General features: G+C 36.3%; 6 protein-coding genes across 6 annotated transcripts; 3 read left to right on the top strand and 3 right to left on the bottom strand.

Moving 5' to 3' along the window:
• The first annotated feature begins 379 nt into the window (after nt 1-379).
• LOC124540979 (chorion class B protein PC10-like) lies at nt 380-1,250 on the top strand. Its single transcript, XM_047118751.1, has 3 exons — nt 380-427; nt 603-958; nt 1,067-1,250. Exons 1-3 carry the CDS (start codon nt 380-382, stop codon nt 1,248-1,250), a joined length of 588 nt encoding a protein of 195 aa, XP_046974707.1.
• A 2,826-nt stretch (nt 1,251-4,076) lies between these two features.
• Nucleotides 4,077-5,291, bottom strand: LOC124540978 (chorion class CA protein ERA.1-like). Its single transcript, XM_047118750.1, has 2 exons — nt 5,241-5,291; nt 4,077-4,430 (listed from the first exon to the last, which is right to left on the bottom strand). The coding sequence occupies exons 1-2, from the start codon at nt 5,289-5,291 to the stop codon at nt 4,077-4,079; spliced, it is 405 nt and encodes a 134-aa protein (XP_046974706.1).
• Nucleotides 5,292-7,548: 2,257 nt separating this feature from the next.
• LOC124540977 (chorion class B protein PC10-like) lies at nt 7,549-8,401 on the top strand. Its single transcript, XM_047118749.1, has 2 exons — nt 7,549-7,596; nt 7,925-8,401. The coding sequence occupies exons 1-2, from the start codon at nt 7,549-7,551 to the stop codon at nt 8,399-8,401; spliced, it is 525 nt and encodes a 174-aa protein (XP_046974705.1).
• Nucleotides 8,402-11,629: 3,228 nt separating this feature from the next.
• On the bottom strand, nt 11,630-12,166 carry LOC124540976 (chorion class B protein PC10-like; the record flags this gene model as incomplete). Its single annotated transcript, XM_047118747.1, has 1 exon — nt 11,630-12,166. A coding segment is annotated over one exon (537 nt), but the record flags the coding sequence as incomplete, so codon positions are not given.
• Nucleotides 12,167-16,218: 4,052 nt separating this feature from the next.
• On the top strand, nt 16,219-16,663 carry LOC124540975 (chorion class CA protein ERA.1-like). Its single transcript, XM_047118746.1, has 2 exons — nt 16,219-16,272; nt 16,352-16,663. Exons 1-2 carry the CDS (start codon nt 16,222-16,224, stop codon nt 16,661-16,663), a joined length of 363 nt encoding a protein of 120 aa, XP_046974702.1. The 5' UTR covers nt 16,219-16,221.
• A 3,032-nt stretch (nt 16,664-19,695) lies between these two features.
• LOC124540974 (chorion class B protein PC10-like) lies at nt 19,696-20,680 on the bottom strand. Its single transcript, XM_047118745.1, has 2 exons — nt 20,630-20,680; nt 19,696-20,268 (listed from the first exon to the last, which is right to left on the bottom strand). Exons 1-2 carry the CDS (start codon nt 20,678-20,680, stop codon nt 19,696-19,698), a joined length of 624 nt encoding a protein of 207 aa, XP_046974701.1.
• Nucleotides 20,681-20,851: the final 171 nt, after the last annotated feature.

The raw sequence follows: 20,851 nt of genomic DNA, 5'->3' as shown, positions 1-20,851 counted from the left end.
AAACATCTCGATTACCTATATGAATTTTGTTAATATATATTGTTATATAAAAAAATGATAATTTTTTAATTATCTGTAAGTATGAATAAGTTTCGACAGATCTATTGTAGATCTACATTAAATTATTAACGCCGCTACAATCTTTATGGTGAAGGCTTATAAACAGCTATACCATTGCCCGCTTTCTTAAAGAAAAATAACCTACATTAATACTGGCAACAAAATTAAAAATAGAAACGTTTCTACTAGAAATGGTTTTCGCAATTTACAACAAACATTTTCAAAACAATAGAACATTGAGTAACCGATAACTTTATTGGTATAAAAGTATCAAATTGCCGCACGGACATCATTCGAACAGTTCCTTGGATCTGCCAACATGTCCTGCAAAGCCGTTGCCGTCGTCTGCGCGCTGGCGCTCATCCAGGTATGGCTCAGCCAGTGCGCGCTCAACTTCATTCCGCAATTGATACAGCTTGCTTAAGATTAACATTTAAATTTGGAATTTCGAAATTATAGGGCTTGGAATATTTTCAAAGATATCCCAACGAAGCCAAGTCACTTTATGCCTCAGATTAATAACTGCTAATGATATGTTTCAGTCTATCAGCGCCCAAGCCATCGGAGTTTACAATGGCTTTGGTTTGGGTGCTCCCTACGGTGCATACGGTATCGGACCCTGTGCTGAAGCCGCTTTCGTTGCTCCCTGCGGTGCAGGTTTCAACCCGGCAGCTCTCTCTGCTTCCAATGGTGGTGGTCTCGCCGTCACTAGCGCTTCCCCCATCGCCCCCACTGGCGTTTCCATGGTGTCCGAGAACGCTTACGAAGGTGCTCTGGCTGTTGCTGGCGCTATTCCGTTCTTAGGAGCTGTAGCCTTAGAAGGCGCCCTGCCAACCGCTGGTGCTGGTGCCGTCACTTACGGCTGCGGAAATGGTGAAGTTGCCATTGTAACCGAGGACTTCACTCCTGCCGTCAACGCTTTTGGAGCTCCTTTTGCTTTTGATGGAATAGCCGGACCAGGATTGGCCTACGATGGATTATATGGTCCCAGATTGGGATGTGATGGTTTCGCTGGACCCTACGGCTACAATGGTCTTTTGGGATCCTACGGCTATGATGGTATCGTTGGACCCTACGGTTACAACGGTCTCGCTGGGGCCTACGGTTTCGATGGCGTCGTCGGACCCTACGGTTACGATGGCATCGTAGGTCCTTATGGTTATAGTGGTATTGTTGGTCCCTATTATTAATATGTTATGTATTGAATAATAATAAAAAATGTTCAATTTAACTATTTTGTTGATTTTATTGGAACCTTTTTGTACCCTAATATCACTTAAAGTACTTATTTGAACAAAATAATTATTATTTAACCAAAGTTAGCTATCAAAATTCGGAGTCAGGCTTACATCTAAATATCTATTCCTAAAACAACTATTAAATAATATAAGGCGAGCTGTGCCGCGACTACATGCGCGTTAAATTTAACAAAAAAGTTATTGCTGTAGCTTCAGTTAATTATTATTACGTTAGTTATCTGCCAGTGAAAGTTCTATCAAAATCGGCCCAGCCGTTCCAGAGATTATCCGCAGGACTAAAATAGTAAAAAAATATGTACAAGTGTATATATACTTGTATATATAAGTTTAGTAAAGAGCAGTTATTTTAATATTATAAATAGACACTCCAATACTTAGTATTGTTGTATTCTGGTGGAGCATGAATGATGAAGTAACTACAGGCACGAGGGATAACAGCTTCCCAAAGTTATATTTTTAGGGACTCAATGTCCACGGACGGTGGTGACCATTTAGTTGGAATATGCAAAAAATACTAGTTTTACAACGTGAACTATCATTATAGAGAAAAAAAATTAAGTTAGCTAGTTTCTAAATATCTCTCTTGTTGCTTCTAAGGAAAGTGATTTTAAAGACACCAGCGCTTGAGAACATCAACGAAGGTGCTTTGACTGGAAATTCCTTTTTATGGAAATAATCTTTACCATTACATAGTATAAAACAAAGTACCTTACCGCTGTCTCTCCTTATGTATGCTTAGATCTATCAAATAACGCAACGGATTTTGATGCGGTTTCTTTTAATAGATAGAGTGATCGAGAGGAAGGATTTTGTATATGACACGCTGACAATTTTAGAAGTTTCTAACGTGATGTCGTGAATAAACAAATTCTGTGTATTTAGTATGTAATTTAGTAGCAGCATTGCACCCGTACGATCAGGGTCGCTGGTTTCATTATAAATTACTTTCTTAGGTAACACATTTCTACGGAATAACATTAGAAAATATTTCCAATTAACAGTTTCATTCAAGCAAAGCTATGAACAACAGATAATAAAATATATATAGTTTTGAAAGGAGCACTTTCATTTGATGGACACCAAAAAAATACCTATTTTTAAATGTTCACCACGAGATAAATAAGTATTAAGAACATCTTGTATAATTTTACATATTTTGTTACGATATCATTTAATTTCATTCAAAATCAAAACATAATTTATTCAAATAGACTTTTACAAGCACATTTTAATCGTCATTTAACAAATTATATTAAGTGAAGGTTCAGAATGTAGATTCCGAGAAGAACCGGCAAGAACAGTAGTAGTTACTCATTCGAATTTTAAAAATTATATATATCGACTACTAACGAGAATCTGGACAGAAAACTGAATATGGCAACTCAGATCGGATAATAAACTGGACTGGATAAAATGAAATAAAGAAGAAAAATAATGCAGCTTCAAATTTCAATTGTGACGCTGTCTGGTAAAATAAGAGAGCACAGAACAACAAATATGTATACAAATTAATGATAAACTAGTGGGTTGTAGCCCGAAAATTCGTTTTAATTTAACAGATTTATACTGATTTCAAAACCTATGACAGCTTTTGTATTGATTTAATTTCATTGCAAACTGGCGATGTATATTCACACGATATACATTTGCTTTGTTTTTAATGTCGCCGCTCTCTACGTGACAAGTAACATTTCCGCTCTCTAAAATTTATTCTTTATCAAATAGTAACAATTTAGTAAATTGCAATTAAGAATCCTCTTTATCTTTCTGCCCATCCACAACTCGAGCTCTTTAAAATGAGACTGTTACAGATTTTCTACGTGCAGCTATTGTCTCATAAAAAAGCTCGATGTGCTCAGTAAGGCGAGACAGTATTTCACGTCGGCCCATCGCTTAAAACAAGGCGCAAATTCGGCCTCACATAGAGTACTGCTCTCACCTCTGGGTTGGTGCTACCCAGTACCAGCTCCTTAGATTTGACCGTATCCAACGTAGTCACTTTCTATCAGGTGAGCCTTCTGTTGCAGCTATGTCATAAAAAAAAGAATGTAAATTGATTAACGCTATTAATTTATAAGAAAAGAAAACTCGTTATTTCATCAACGTACTTACTGTTAATAAATATTATTTTAAATGCAAAAGTATGTTGCTCCTTTACTTTTTATGGCTAAATAATTGAATTGAATAACACGAAGTTTTGTCATGAAGCAAGATTTTTATGCTTTTTGGAGCTAGACCCAAAACTGAGACTTCATTCGCTATGTGGCCCTTCTACCATTGATCGAGTCAAAAGTAAAAATCTCTATTCAATTAATTTCCCGTTCATGAATGTTTCGAATTTGAACTGTTGTATCTTGGGTTAGCAAGGACATTTCATGTTTTTTATATTATTCATATATATTAAATATTGGACAACACCACATACATTACTCTGATACCAATGTAAGTAGCTAAAGCACTTGTGTTATGAAAAGCCAGAAGTAAGGACGGTACCACAAAGACCCAAACCCAAGACAGCATAGAAAACTTATTAACTTTTTCTGCATCGACTCAGCCGGGTATAGAAATCGGAACTTCGAGTGGCATACCCATGAAAACCGGTGTACATCCCACTCGACCACGATTTTTAAGGGTAATTTTTAAAGAGTAATCTTTATGTTGTACAAAAATTAAATATAAAACTATTTAAAGTATAATTTTAAGTTCTTTATTATAACATTTTAACGTATTAATAACAATTATAAAATATATCTATCATTAATAAAGATACGGTCCATTGCCACAACCACAGCCGCAGTTACCAGCTACAGTGACAATACCAGCGGCTGGCAGCTCACCAGCGAAGTGAACGAGACCGAGGATCGGCACTTGTCCAGCGACGTATGTGGTGCCAGCGACTGGCATTTCACCAGCAACAGCGACGTCACCGATACCAGCGCCGCCGTACGATGCAACGACGTCAGGTACAATTGGCCCGTAGACTTCTGGGCCTCCAAAGCCGTATGGACCGAGACCGAATCCTGGAGCTAATCCTGCAGCTGGACCGTATCCAGGTCCAACTCCTCCATATCCAAGGCCATATCCAGCACCTATGCACTGACTGTAGGCATTCTGAAAAAAAGTACATCGAATTAAAACAAAATAAAAAAAAAACTTTTTCATTAGACTCTATATTTATAATAACTGGTCCAGCTAATACTAAGTGGTCACTGCTATCCATAGACTTTGGCGTTGAAGGAAATACTCTCCATCCTCTACATTGCCAATTTCGTATTTTGTAGTTAACATTTCTAAATTTTCTTCTCACGGTAACAATGGGTCCTTAACATCAGGTGGCTCATTTTTCTGCCTGTCCCTTTTACTTCGCTTTTACGAATTCCCATCACTAAAAGTGGGAACATATGTGGGAATCGGTAATGCGTAGAACGGCCAAGTGCGCCCTAGTTCGCCACCACGTATGTACCACGTAATCTCTATGGGACGCGCCACGGGATTGCTTGCGCATCGTGACGCCCTGATTGGTCCCATTAATACCGACCTCAAGCTAAATTAGATCGTGGGGTACAGAGAACCATAATAATGTATATACAACAACAACAGCCTGTAAATTCCCACTGCTGGGCTAAAGGCCTCCTCTCCCTTTTGAGGAGAAGGTTTGGAACATATTCGACCACGCTGTTCCAATGCTGGTTGGTGGAATACACATGTGGCAGAATTTCTATGAAATTTGTCACATGCAGGTTTCCTCACGATGTTTTCCTTTACCGCTGAGCACGAGATGAATTATAAAGACAAATTAAGCACATGAATCAGCGGTGCTTGCCTGGGTTTGAACTTGTAATCATCGGTTAAGATAACGCGTTCTAACCACTGGGCCATCTCGACTCTACAATAATAATGTATATAGAAAGATATATTTACTTGAATTAATAATGCCTGGCAGCAAAGCAAGAAGGTAAAAAGGCGGGACATGGTTTCACGTTCGTCTACAGCGCTGATGTACACCGTGACACAAAAAAAATTGCTCTTTATAGTTATACTTAACTAAAGTTTTTAGCCAATTATCTATGTCATAATAATTAGAACGTGATAATAATACGGTTTTAAATGTAATAATTAAGTAACATACGCTGTTTGTCTTTTGAGTAAATTTACAAATACGATTGTACGATAAGAAATTATAAATAATATTGTAACTGTAATATTTTTAATTTAAACCATTTATTTTGATATACACATACATTACATAGATTATACAGAAGAAAATAATTAAATTTAAAGAATACAGTGTAGGTAGCAAGTGGTTCATCTCAGTATAAGCTGTGCTAATACACAGAACTGATTTTCAGATGGCTCCTGACTATTGAAATTATAAGAACAAAAAACTAAAACTAAAATGCCCTTATCCTTGAGAAAAAAAAAACATATTACACAAAAAGAAAAACATCACAAGGAACTTAGACATAGGATAGACAGACTTAGACATAGACATTAAAAATGAATATGATAAGTACTAAGTCTATGAGGTAGTATGACTGACACTATATTTGGAGGTTGTTACTCTGACTTTTGTTTATTTAAAAATAATACCGTCAAATGTTTTTTTCAAGTCACCTGGGACGTATATATAGATATGTATAATGGCAACTGGACCTGATGGCAGGTGGTCACCATCGCCCATTCGCCTCTTAAGAAATGTTAACTACTAGTTATGTCCCGCGGCTTCACTCGCGTTTTAAAGGCTTGGTTGTCACCTGTTAGGCAATAAAAGTAGCCTGTGTCCTTTCTTGGAGTTTAAGTTTGCTTCATACCAAATTTCATCAAATTCGGTTCAGTGGTTTGGTCGTGAAAAAGCGACAGACAGACGGAAAGAGTTACTTTGACATTTATAAGATGTTATTGTGCCTAAGATGGCCATTGTGCCAGCGGTTACTGGCACAATCATCCTACAAACTGGAAAACTACAATACTAATTATTTCTGATTGGCTGTAAAATATACAGGGTTATTGGAAATTCAACGTACATCCGTTTGGAGGTATAGTTAGTCATATATCTATAATATAATAGTCACCCCTGACTATTTGCAATACTTTTAACCCCCATATGCATTATCCAAAAGTGAACCATTTTTAAGTTATCACGTGTTTTAGCTTTTTACAAAATTTGGTAAGTAAGTTAAGTGAGTAAGTAAGAATTTTTATAACCATACAATAAATATTATAAACAATAAAACTTCATGTAATATGCAATTAGCAAGATATATTTAAAAGCCATTTAATTTGTAAATTAGATATGTAAGCTAAAGTTATTTATCGGTCACGGTATCTAACCGTGACCACGAACGCTGTAAAGTGCTCGAAACGTCGGGATGCCAAAAATAATTAATATACGCGATTCATATCCGTTAAAACTAGTTTTATTTCAATGTGTAATCGCGAAACTATAGATAGAAAAAGATTCAGTAATGACAAATACAGTTATAACAATGTTCCCGTTTCCAGCGTATTCTGCAGGGTTCAATTTCCCGTAAATATTTCGTTTTTTATAATGATGCCCACTTCAAAAACAGTCGAAACAACATCTATAACAAACTGCAAACTATTACTTGATTTATTTTATTAAAGCCAATGCTTGATTTAATAGAGTTTAATAATTTGACTGTGATCACATTTCATTTCGTCAAACGCAAAGAGGTTTGACAAATAAGTTTTTAATGTATAAATTCCATTGAAAACCAATTGGCGCATTTAAAACCTGAGACAATTATTTTTCTACGGATGAACTACTGTTTAGTATTTTATCCTGCAGAGGAAAATAATCTTTATGCATATCTAAAATAATCCTCATTATTGCCTACATTAAATGGTATTCATTAAAGAAGACTGTATTTTAATAGTAGAGTCTTATCACAAAACCTAAAACCACCTCTATTTTTACATGCATAAAGATTAAATTCCCTGAAAATTGTATATTTGAAATTTAGTAATTACCTAAACAGTTATAAAATATTTTATACAAATTACAATCACATTGACACAATGAAATATATAATCGTAATAACACGATAGGTAATCATTTTGTACACTTTCTCAACTATATAGTTGTATAAAAATTTACATAATTGTTATCGTAATTACTCTATATAAAAGCCTAATAAATAAATCTAACCAACATTCAAACACAATCACCGTTTAAAACAACGAAAAAAAAAGGAAAAACACAATCAAAATGGCAAACAAGATAGCTGTCTTATGCATTTGCTCGATCGCTGTACAGGTAAAATTATTTGTATGACAAACTCATTTTAAATGCGAAAGTAATAACTTCGAATTTAACAAAAAATGCATATTATTGTAGCCTAAATTACTCCTTATTATATCAGTTATCAGCCAGTGAAAGTCCCGTCAAAATCGGTCCAGGCGATCCGGAGATTAGCCGGAACAAACACAGAGACAAAAATTGTAAAAAAATATTATTTTGGTATATGTACCGTGTACATACATATGCATTGAGTATAAAAGGGCTAATGTAGTATTAATATTACAAAAAGACACTCCAATTTTATTATATGTATAGATAAATTTACGATATTTATCTTTTACAGAGTATATCTGCTCAATGCATTGGAGCTTACAATGGGCTTGGTCTAAATGCTTATGGTGCTGGGACTCCGTTTGCTAGGGCTGCTGGCCCACTCGCCGCTGAATGCGGAGCATTTACACCATTCGTACCATCAAACGGTGGTGGCTTCACCATCACCAGTGCTTCTCCAATCGCCCCGACTGGCGTCACTGTTACATCCGAAAACGCTTATGAAGGCCCTCTATCAGTAACTGGTGTTCTGCCATTCTTGGGAGCTGTGGCTTTGGAAGGTGCTCTACCAACCGCTGGTGCTGGTACCATCAACTATGGCTGTGGTAATGGTAATGTTGGGATGCTGAATGAGGATTTCGGTTACAACGGTCTTGGACCTTTGGGGTATAATGGTTTTGGTGGACCATTGGGTTATGAAGCTGGCCTCGTTGGCCCCGGATATGGTTACAATGGCATCGGATGTGGTGGATATGGTCCTTATTATTAAATTATTAAATAATTTTGTTAATTAGTTAAGACGTTAATTGTTGTTAGTTAAGAAGTTATCGAAATAAATAGACTGATTTTATCAATATTTATTTTTTATTGTACTATTAATAGAATATTCTACGTATACCGTATCACTATAAATATAAATAAATATGAGACAACAACACATACATACATTACTCTGATCCCAGTGTAAGTAGCTAAAGCACTTGTGTTATGGGAAATCAGAAGTAACGACGACGGTACAACAAACAGCTAGACCCAAGACAACATAGAAAACTAATAATAATCTACATCGACTCGGTCAGGAATCGAACCCAGGACCTAGGAGCGTACTCATGAAATCCGGTGTACACACCACTCGACCACGGAAGTCGTCAGACACTGACATTAAGAAGTTATTCCTTCTATTGGTTACGAGGTGAACAATTTGTGGAAACAGAATATTTTTCTTCCTGCAATCATACTAATACTCTCTCAAAGTTTTAAATCAGAGCTTTAACAGGATTGGTGTCAGTTACCTTCAATTTCATTAAACATAATCTGCTCATAAGTATATAGTACGACACAACTTAAATGTAGCATCGGCAAAACTCGTAAAACCGATCACATCCGAATTAAGTATGCTATCGCAATATCAATATTTATTTCTTACGGGAATATGATCTTTACACAAACGTTATAACTTGTAATATCATGTGACCTAATATATTCGTCAATTTGATACGTCGATTTACACGCACTTGCTTTCTCGGGTTGAACTGACGCGAGAATCTATAGCGACGAATAGCGTCGAATGGCGCGATAGGGAGCTATTTCTATTGGTTGTATAAATCGGCAGTAATCGGTTTTATTGAATTTTAAATTACTATATATACTTATTATTAAGTAGCTGTTATTTCTATTCTGTTGTTAGGTGTATTGAGTTATTTGTATCAGCAAAAAGAAAAAGAGTGATCAGCAAATTGTTTTATAATGAGTTAATTATTATGTATGTTTTATATTAAGTAGGTCTAAATTTAAACATTAATATTAACAGACTTATTGGAAATATCGTCAACGACTTTGCCTGTGCAAAGATCTCAAATCGAAAGATTAAATGTGAAATTTCTTGACTCGTACGAGTTAATATAGAAACAGATAGCTAGATTTTAACCACGTCTTTTTCGATTTGAGCCATAAGCCGTTACATAAATTTAAATATGTACAATTTTAATTGTAACGGAGTTCCGTAATGTCGTAAATCACCTATCCTTCTATTCGTATATAGAACGTTTTTAGGTAACCTAACACAAATTCAAATTTCTATAGATTCATCTTGGTATTTACCTTATTCATACCATTTATTTACCACCATACCGTCAAAATTTGTTGTACGAGGGGCGTTCAATGTATTCTCGGTAAAGGTATGAAGGAAAAGGCAGAAAATTCTGAATAAATTTTATTTTTCAATATACGCCCCTAACATCTCAATAACTTTATTTGTTCGTGAAAGTAACTTTTCAATTCCCTCTGAAAAAATTTTTTCTTCATGGTCCGAAAAATGTGCTCCCTTCAACTCTTCATCGTCCGAAAAATGCTTTCCACGAAGGTCTTTTTTAAGATTAGGGAATAGATAATAACCACTAAGGGCCAGGCCCTGATTGTCGGGGTAGGCTTTCCTGCGGACGGAGTGACTTTGAACTTCTTCGGCGGGTCTGATCCTTTTTTGTACCACTGTATAGACTCTTGATTGCTCTCAGGGTCATAGTGATGAGCCCACGTTTCATCACTAGTACTTGTTTTGTGAGGAGTTTTATCATTGCGCGATGCTCGATTTTTTTTCATCATTGTCGAATCAGTCATTATGGTTGTCTTTTCGCAATTCAAATCGCAATCAAGGAACACAGATTCATTCCTAGAATGATACGCGAGGCTATTGAAATTCAAAAACATCCGAACTTCAATGGAGAAGATGGTTGGAGACTTTCTAACACCCCCAGGTGTTCCTGGGTGTGTATCCACTTATTAAAAATGTAAAATCCCAAATCCAATAGACTGCAAGACCTAAAGATACAGTCAGTGCCTTCTGCGTGCCACCGGAACGTTACTCAAGATACCAATTGAGAAATCGTTGGCGGTAGTTGCAAATAATATTTCTTTTATTTTATTTCATCTCATATTAAATTGTTTAAATAATATATGAGAAAAATAAAAAAAAAACCCGCTGAGTTTCTTTCGCCGGTTCTTCTCAAGTCAGGGTATTTTCTTTTCCGAACCGGTGGTAGTGTTTCAATTGACCATCAATAAGAAAGTGTAATGCTAGAAGCATAATATTGAATAAAGTTATTTGAGTTTGAGTTTGAGTTTGAGTTTTGTTCTTCAAATAGACAAATGACACCTTAGTCTACCCGTGACCACGAACGCTGTAAAGTGCTCGAAACGTGCCGACGTTTCGAGCACTTTACAAAATAATTAATATACGCGATTAAAATCCGTTATAACTAGTTTTATTTAAATGTGTAATAATCGCGAAAATTTAAGACAACATTAATATCTAATCAATTGTCAGTCCCTGCCTTAATAATTTCAATAAAATAATTTTTATGAGTTTGCTGAAATCCTCGGATAAGTGTATATAGTTTTCTTTTTGGCATATTTTTTTATTTGTAATTTAGGTATGGGTAAATGGACTATCGGATGCAACTGATCCTCATGGCCCATAGAAACTGCCACAGTAAGAAATTTGAATCATTATTTACACAAAGTGGACCAAAGATTTCTATTGCCTAGGGGCTCTGGTATGGATATACAGACCTAAATGGGCAAGCACAAAGTCAGTGCACCGACAAGCATCAAATTTCCCATATAAAGAATGCATTAAAGATGATGTTATGGAACTATGATGATTGCGGGTTCAAACCCAGGCAAGCACCGCTGATTCATGTGCTTAATATGTCTTTATAATTCATCTCGTGCTCAGTGGAGAAGGAAAACAACGTGAGGAAACCTGCATGTGACAAATTTCATAGAAATTCTGCCACATGTGTATTCCACCAACCCGCATTGGAACAGCGTGGTGGATAATGTTCCAAACCTTCTCCTCAAAGGGAGACGAGGCCTTTAGCCCAGCAGTGGGAATTTACAGGCTGTTGTTGTTATTGTTGTATGGAACTATAATAAAATTAAAATACATGATAGATTTAATTGGTCGTTTATTTAAAAAAAAAAAACACTTAGTTTAGACTTAGTATATTGGGCCACAACCACATCCACCATAGCCGAGGCCGTACGCTGGTCCAGCAATACCAGCTTCATATCCAAGGGGTCCAGCAAATCCATTGTATGCTAAACCTGGTCCAGCGTAACCGAGTGGGCCACCAATGTAACCAGGAGCAGCGATTTCCTCATTCAGGATAGCAACGTTACCATTACCGCAGCTGTATGTGACGGCACCAGCTCCAGCTGTAGGAAGAACTCCTTCCAAGGATACAGCAGCTAAGAACGGCAGCGCACCAGTTACAGCTAAAACTCCTTCATAAGCATTTTCTGATGTCATTGCAATGCCGGTTGGAGCAATTGGTGAAGCGCTGGTAACAGCCAGTCCGCCGCCGTTAGATGCGGCAAGATTAGCAGGGCCGTAACCAAGAGCCCTTTCAGCACAAGGCGCTGCAGCCAAAAGTGGAGCCTCCCGTGCTAGTATGTTTCCAGGTCCCCGAGCAAGACCATCAGCGTATCCGTTGTATGCTCCAATACATTGACTGGAGATGTTCTGTAAGGATAATGAATTTTATTTTCTGACCAGGATACAAGTATTTAAATAAGCTACATTGTACTTGTATGGTTGAATAAGCTAGCTTCTCCTTAAGGAAGCTAATTGGCTCCCACTCCATATATAACCCAAAACTGCAATTAGTTCTTGGAATGGAAATCTTGCCAAAAATAATTGACACGAAAATATGCACTATTTACTTTTTAAATACATGTAATTTTAAATGTAAATGTATACATCTTAAATGATAAGCATAGTTTACAAAGATTTTGTCTCCTATGTTGTTTTATAAAGAATAAAATGCTAAAGATAATTTTGAAACACATTCGATTGTTAAACCTAGCAAGAATACTTGACGAATCCTATAGAGATTATAATTTATAATAATCTAGGTGTATTTTTCGATTATATATGAGCTGCTTTTACTGCCTAGTTAGTCAAACAGCTGGAGTTGAAGTCCCGTGCCTCGGAAAGCACGTAAAGCCATTGATCCCGCCAACTGTTACGATCGTGTTAGATTCGCCGTCACATCGGATTACGAGAGTGCAGGTATAGAGATTGCACCTGTGTTAACGCACGCACACACACACACATTTGTGACGTATAATACTATAAATCTTTCGTAGTTTCTGGTCTTCTTCAAGATTAGTCATTATTGTCATTGTTATATAAGCTGGTAGACGGATTGGGATAGCTTTCCTCTGCACAAAGGCGTTTCTTTTCTATGACTTCCTCCTTTCCTTGCTAACAGGTAAAATAGATATATACCTCACGTTATGACTAAGCTATAGATAATAATAGATAGGTAATATAATGGAATAACACATGGGTTTACTTTCAAATCTGGAAAAAAATACCTAACACCGCTCCTCTTACGCCCAAAGTTGCGGCTTGAATCCAGTTTAAGATTCGAAATAGGCCATTTAATGGTTATTTCTGGCTAGAAATATTAGTGATTTCTTACATAACCAATGTGCCATCAATCCTGGTCATTTTGAAGTTACGTCTCTTGAAACTGTAGTTTGACTGACCACTGATTCATGCAACTTTTCAACGGGACACAATAATACTAATTATTGCTATTTTGGGATAGGTCATGGTTACTAAGACCATGGAGTATCTAAGTTATGTACTTATTCATTAAAGATCTTCAGAATGTACTTGGTTGGATATGGAGGAAGGGGACGATCAAAGAAAAGATGGATGGATCGTGTGAAAGACGATATGGCTGGGAAGAATGTTACTTGTAAAATGACGTCAGAGAGAGAAGTATGTAAGTATGGAAAAAAATCGCACAGACCGCAAATAAAATCAGGGTAAGGGCAGGAGGGCGAGCCGAGATGACCCAGTGGTAAGAACTCGTGCATCTTAACCGATGACTTTGAGTTCAAACCCAGGCAAGCACCACTATATATATGTGCTTAGTTGTGTTTATAATTCATCTCGTCCTCGGCGGTGAAGGAAAATATCGTGAGGAAACCTACATGTGTCTAATTTCATCGAAATTATGCCACATGTGCAATACACCAACCCGCATTGGAACAGCTTGGTGGAATATGTTCCAAGCCGTCTCCTTGATGGGAGAGGAGGCCTTAGCCCAGCAGTGGGAAATTTACAGGCTGTTACTTTGAGGGCAGGAGGATAATGATGTGCTTATCTTCATTACATAGTATAAAAAAAACTCGCTCATCGCTCTGTCCTTATGAATGCCTAGCTCTTTAAAATTACGCAACGGATTTTGATGCAGTTTTTTTGAATACACAGAATGATTCGATGGGAAGGTTTTCGTATATAAGACATGTACAATATAATAAAGAAACGCTGACAATTTAGACGTTTCTAATGTGATGTCGTAAATAAACAAATTCTGTAGTGTATTTAGTATCAGCATTGCATTGTTTGTTATTGTATATGTAACATGATATTAAAACAAAAATATCCCGCTGAGTTTCTTTCGCTGGTTCTTCTCAGGTCTGAGCAGTGGCGTAAATAGGGCGGTGCCACCGGTGCCCAGGCACAGAGTGTAGACTATCGGAGGCGCAAGAATAGACAGACTGGGCAGGACTATTGTTTTTTTCGTTTTGCTCTTGTTAAGATTCCGCTGAGCCCCTAGTACTCGATTCCAATACAAACGTACTTATATGCTAGTATCCTTATAAACAGGGGTCTGCCTAAATAGGGCGCAGTTATAGATTATTATTGGTTCTAAAACAAAAGCTCGCACAGGTCGCACAAAAGGCTATTTACGGCACTGGGCTGAGGTGTTAAATAAGAAAGTGTAATTACTTCTATTTTCAACCGACTTCAAAAAGGAGGAGGTTATCAATTCGTCTGTATTTTTTTTTGACACCGGCTCCAAATATAACAATAACTATAACTGCATTATATAATCGTAAATCGACTTTTAAGTAGTCTAATATTTTTCATTTCATTTTACCTAGGAGGACTCTCAAAAATATGTTAAATATGCAATTATTTTTATTACCTTTTAGTGCATTTTTATTTGTTTTAAAATAGCGTTTTGTTTGAAGTCGGTTTTTCTTTTTGTTAAAATTTTATTTATGGATAAAGATTTTTGACCGTTCGAAGCCGGAGCGCAAGATAATTTTTCGCTGGATTTGCATAATTTATTAATAACGATTATATGATTATAATAAATGTTAAAATATTTACCTGCACTAATAATACAATAAGGCACAACACAACAGAAAAATTCGCTGACATATTTATTATTTCGACGGTTACGTTTAATATGATCTTTTGAATGTTTTTACATATAGCATTTTATTGTTTTTATACGATATATTTTATCAATTAATATTAAGTAAGTAATGGAAATTGTGAAAACATACGTGTCACAAACAGAGGTTGCAATCTTCGATAGAAATTTATTGTGTCAGTATGATATAACATTTGAAGCGTTCCATTAATAATGTACTAATTAATTTATCTGACTTTGGCTCACAATTATAATCATGCCTTTATGGTATATTGTTATAATAAATGTATCCTTCTGTATGTATCCTACCTCCTGTAGTGTATCCTACTAATATTTATTATAAATGAGAAGGTTTTTGAAGCGTTTGAAGAAATGAAGTATGTATGTTTGTTACTCTTTCACGAAAAAAGTACTGAACGGATTTGCATGAAATTTATGATGATTTTATGAATTTTGGTCATAATATGTATAACGACACAAGTACAATGCGAAGCCGGGGCGGGTCGCTATTTTGAGAAAAATCATCATTAAATAGTTCTACAAAACATGACCGCGTGGAATGGTAGCCGTCTGTCCCTATATATGCTTAGATCTTTAAAATTACACAACAGATTTTAATGCGGGTTTTTTTAATAGATAGAGTGATTCGAGAGGAAGGTTTTTGTATATAACACATGGATATAGTAAATAAAGACTGATAATTACGAACATATCTAATGTGATGACAAACAAAATCTGTAGTATATTTAGGATCAGAATTGCCCGGTCGCTAGTTTAATATGGAGTCGCTAGTTTAGTATGGAGTCGAGATGACCCAGTGGTAAGAACGCGTGCATCTTAACCGATGATTGCGGGTTCAAACCCAGGCAAGCACCGCTGATTCATGTGCTTAATTTGTCTTCATATTTCATCTCGGCGGTGAAGGAAAACATCGTGAGGAAACCTGCGTGTGACAAATTTCATAGAAATTCTGCCACATGTGTATTCCACCAAACCGCATTGGAACAGCGTGGTGGAATATATTCCAAACCTTCTCCTCTAAGGAAGAGGCTTTTAGCGCAGCAGTGGGAATTTACAGGCTGTTGTTGTTGTTGTCAGTTTAATATAGCTCAGTTGTGTTCCGTAAAAAAAATCAAACATACGAACTAAAGTAACATGTTTGTAATATAAATAAATTCTTACATAATGTAATTATCATTATAATTGCCTCTATAGTGATTTCTACAAAGATCACGTGCGATACACTTACTGTGAAATTAATGACCACATAATTAAGGCAATTGACACTATAAAAACTAATTGATATATGTTCGAATCATTCTATTTACAATATACTGGAAATACAATCATGTCTTCCTTCACAATCCTTTTAATCTGCGTCCAAGCTTTCTTGATCCATGTAAATACTTTTTTTTTTAATTTCTTTTAACGGCCTAAGATTTTAAATTATTTTTTTTTTAATTTTTTTTCTTTTGTAGAACGCATACAGCCAGTGCATTGGCCCAGCTGGTTTGGCAGGATATGGACCAGGTATAGCTCCTGGCGCGTATGGCTATGGACCAGGATATTATGGCGCACCTGCCATCGAAGTAGCGCCGGGATACGGAGGTACTGGCGTTGGTGATGTCGCTGTTGCTGGTGAAATGCCCGTCGCTGGTACCACACTTGTCGCTGGACAGGTACCAATCCTCGGTTCTGTCCGCTTTGCTGGTGATCTGCCAGCAGCTGGTACCGTTACCATCTCTGGTAGTTGCGGCTGCGGATGTGGTAGCCCAGGCTATATTTACTAAATAGAAACTTACGTTAATCTGTTACGTTCTGTTATAGTAAATAAATTAAATATAAGGAAGATATATAAAACCAAAAAATAATTTTATTTTTTCCTTCACACTAGTACAACAACAACAGCCTGTAAATTTCCCACTGCTGGGCTAAGACCTCCTTACCCTTCGAGGAGAAGGTTTGGAGTATTTTCCAAGCTGTTCTAATGCGGGTTGGTGGCTCTAGTACATAAGATATAAATTCAAAAACAATTTTGACTAAAGCTTCCATGAAGCCATACAGAAGTCTATTAGCTAAATTTTTACATTAAATAGGCCTCCCTAATATTCCCTCAGAGCGTGTTTGGTATTTCCTCATTAATTGTGGTGGGGATCACAGCATAAAAAGAGTTTAGGTTTCCACGAATTGGGTTTTAAGTTTTGTATATGGTATTGTTTTGTATATTGTTGTGGTTTCTTTTGATCATTTTGCTAAAAGATACATATAATTTATTACGCAAAGCTGACACAAAACTGACTCTGATAACTCTGACTCAAAATGGACTGAATAGGTGTTTCCCATCCCGTAGCGCAGGAGACTTTGTTTATATATTGCCGGAATCGAAGAATTTTAACTAAGGTGGCGTTAATACTAAGTAGGTATCATGTAACTAAGAATTTTAAAGTATTGTAATAATAATTAGATCATGACACCCAATTCAGTCACACTCTCATCATCACCATCATCATCAACAGCCTTTTTTCGTCCCCTGCTGGACATAGGCCTCTCCAATAGCAGCTGTGATCGATCTTTGGCTCCTGCCAGCCGCCTTGCGTAAATCGTCACTCCGCCGTGCCCGAGGACGTCCTACACTACGTTTGCCGAGACGCGGTCTCAACTCTAGAACACGTTTTACCCAACGGTTATCAGTTCTGCGACAAATATGGCCAGTACAATCCCATAGAACTGTAAATCCGATGTTGTTGTTATACAGACTGTTTGACGAAGAAACTAAGTAACTTTTGATTGGACCGTTCTGGAATTTAATCGCAGAACAACTGAATATTTATAAGGCTACTTGGTGGTAGGGCTTTGTGCAAGCCCGTCTGGGTACGTACAACCCACTCACCTGTTATTCTACCGCCAAATAACAGTACCCAGTATTGTTGTGTTCCGGTTTGAAGGGTGAGTGAGCTAGTGTAATTGCAGGCACAAGGGACATAACATCTTCGTTCCCAAGGTTAGTGGCGCATTGACGATGTAAGGAATAGTTAATATTTCTTACAGCGTCATTGTCTATGGGTGATGGCAAATATCGGCAAAGAAAAACCAGAAACTAGTTCTTCGGGAAGTTCTGGTCTGGAGATATTATAGAGAACCATTCTTTCATTCATTTTTCTATATGTTGCTTCACTTATGCATTTCGATGGGATGACATTCCGACAAGATTAATTTTGATGTGTTATTTAATTTAATTAACAGAGAGTGTTTCATCAAATTCTCGTATATTATATCTCGCGCAGTTTTCTAATCACTGTTGACTGTGACGCCATTATAGAAATCAGTCAGTGGTTAGTTAGTTTATTGGTTTTCACTTAAAAATTGACTTTGTAAACCTAGTATCACATTGTTTTTTAATTAATTTATTTATTACGCACTACAACAACAACAACAACAGCAGCCTATAAATTCCCACTGCTGGGCCAAAGGCCTCCTCTCCCTTAGAGGAGAAGGTTTGTAACATATTCCACCACGCTGGTCCAATGCGAGTTGGTGGAATACACACGTGGCAGAATTTCTATGAAATTCGTCACATGCAGGTTTCCTCACGATGTTTTCCTTCACCGCCGAGCACGAGATGAATTATAAAGACAAATTAAGCACATGAATCAGCGGTGCTTGCCTGGGTTTGAACCCGCAATCATCGGTTAAGATGCACGCATTCGAACCACTAGGCCATCTCGACTCGCACTAAGTACTTATTTATTACATATTCTGGGTAGCCTTCGTTCAAATTTACTTTCTAAGCAAAAAAAATGTTTATCATGTTATAAGTTTCACAAAACTATCGTTCATGTTCGTTCATGTTCGTTATATGTGTGCGTAACACTTACTTACATAATATGTAAGTTAGTGTTCAGGCGATTTTGTTTACCATCTTTAAAAAGTTTCTTGAGACGATATTATATATTAATATGGTCTCAAATGCTATTATTCAAAACAATACCAAAAAAAAAACGCATGTATTTAGGCTCTAATTCCTTTACAGGACATTAATTATTGTAAAGAAGAGCATTGTAAATCTGTTTATTTGAAAAGTTTTTTTCCGTTTCTCGCTGGACTCTGCTTTCGAAACGGTAGTATTTAAATATTGAGGATTCAAAACGTTTCATTTTGAAGTTTACTTGAATAATAGTGATTTGATAAGAACACCGAGCAAATATTTCTAATATAATTTCCGATATGTTGGCATCTAAAGTGTCAAATAAATGATGAGATCAATAGCAACCAATCTGCTGTTTTCTTTTTCAGTTGACTAATTACATTGAAAAATGTTTTCAGACAATTAATAAAAGATATTTGTAAAGCATTTGATTAATTCAACCACACCATTTTAAATGGTGTACAGAACAACACATTTGAAAGCATTCTTTAGTTTCTCTAATGTGACCTATTTAACTTCATATAGCGTACCACAAGGCACTCATCTTGATCCTATTCTCTTTATGGTTATTAATAGAGACATAAGCACACTATTTCACTACAAGAGCTGAATAAACGTCCAAAAACGTTTTCCTTTCGGTCTAATAAAGTCAAACGTTTTCTTTAATTTACTAAAAAGTTCTTATGGATAAAAAACCTTTAGTTCAACGAATTTACAGAAACGTAATTTATATATTTGTGTAGTATTTTTAATAGTTATTATGATGGTTATTCTTCTGTGTATTCAGTAGATGTTTTATAATCATAAATATTGTGAATGAAAATCTTAAGGTACAGCTTATTATTGTTTTATTCCTTATTTAATTAATTTAACATAACATTATAATGAATAACAAACTTAGTATACTGCTTGACATCCTCTGTAACCATAGGCTCCATTAATCCCCGCTTCAAAAGCCAATGGGCCATAATTATATCCTAATTCGTTTGCGAATGAACCATATCCATATGGACCTGGAAATACGTTATAGCCAGCAGGAGTTACATCTTCGGTAATCATAGCCACATTACCATTTCCACAGCCGTAATTAATAGCTCCAGCTCCAGCTGTAGGCAGAGCACCTTCCAAAGCTACAGCTCCTAAGAATGGTACTGCACCAGATACAGTTAGAGCTCCTTCATAAGCATTGTCAGAGGTCATTGCGACACCATTCGGTGCGATCGGTGAAGCACTGGTAACAGCAAGTCCACCACCGCTAGATGCAGCTAGGGTGGCTGGTCCAAAACATCCCGCCCATTCAGCGGTAGCATATGGTGTGGTAGCGATAGGTGATGTAGCCCATGTCGCTGCGGCACAGGGTGCCCCCAATGAGCCAGCGGTAAATTCCCGTGTTAGAGAATAAGGACTACCATATGCCAAGCCTTCAGCAGCAATAGTATTGTATGCACCAATACATTGACTGGATATACACTGTAATAAAAATTAAAAAGTTGAAGCGTGTGACCGATTTTTTATTGATTAAAATGCAACTTAATTAACTGAAAATATCAACCGTGTTTCTATATCTAGATCAAGTACAAGACTTACAGCGATTACAGCATTATTTTAAGTCAAAAGTAAAAGAGCTTATGTGAATACGAAAGTTTTTTATTTGATTATAAAAGTGACTTCAATAGGTAATTAATTTAATAACTAATTCCTAAACGAATTATAACAAGTGACATATTAAGTTCGTTATTTAAAAATTCTTTGACGTATGACGTTACAAAAATTTCCCGAAGATTATAAATCTATTCTATATTTAAAAAAACTTATACCACAGATAATTTACCTTGATTAATATCACTTGAGTACAAAAGAGAAGAAACGATTTTGTTGCCATATTTTTTAACTGTTAGTATCAAAAGCAATTAATGACTTTTTATAACAAAACAATAGTATTTATAGTTAATATGGAATGAAATTTCAAACGTTATCTTTTTGTTTATGGAGCAAAACTAAGCTTAAATCGATTATGTAATTCTGGGTGTAATATTATTAATTGATAGCAGCC

The sequence above is a fragment of the Vanessa cardui genome, chromosome 27 (assembly GCF_905220365.1).
Source record: "Vanessa cardui chromosome 27, ilVanCard2.1, whole genome shotgun sequence".
Classification (NCBI taxonomy): domain Eukaryota; kingdom Metazoa; phylum Arthropoda; class Insecta; order Lepidoptera; family Nymphalidae; genus Vanessa; species Vanessa cardui.
Note: the sequence above shows the minus strand (reverse complement) of the source record. Positions and strands in the feature narration are given on the sequence as shown.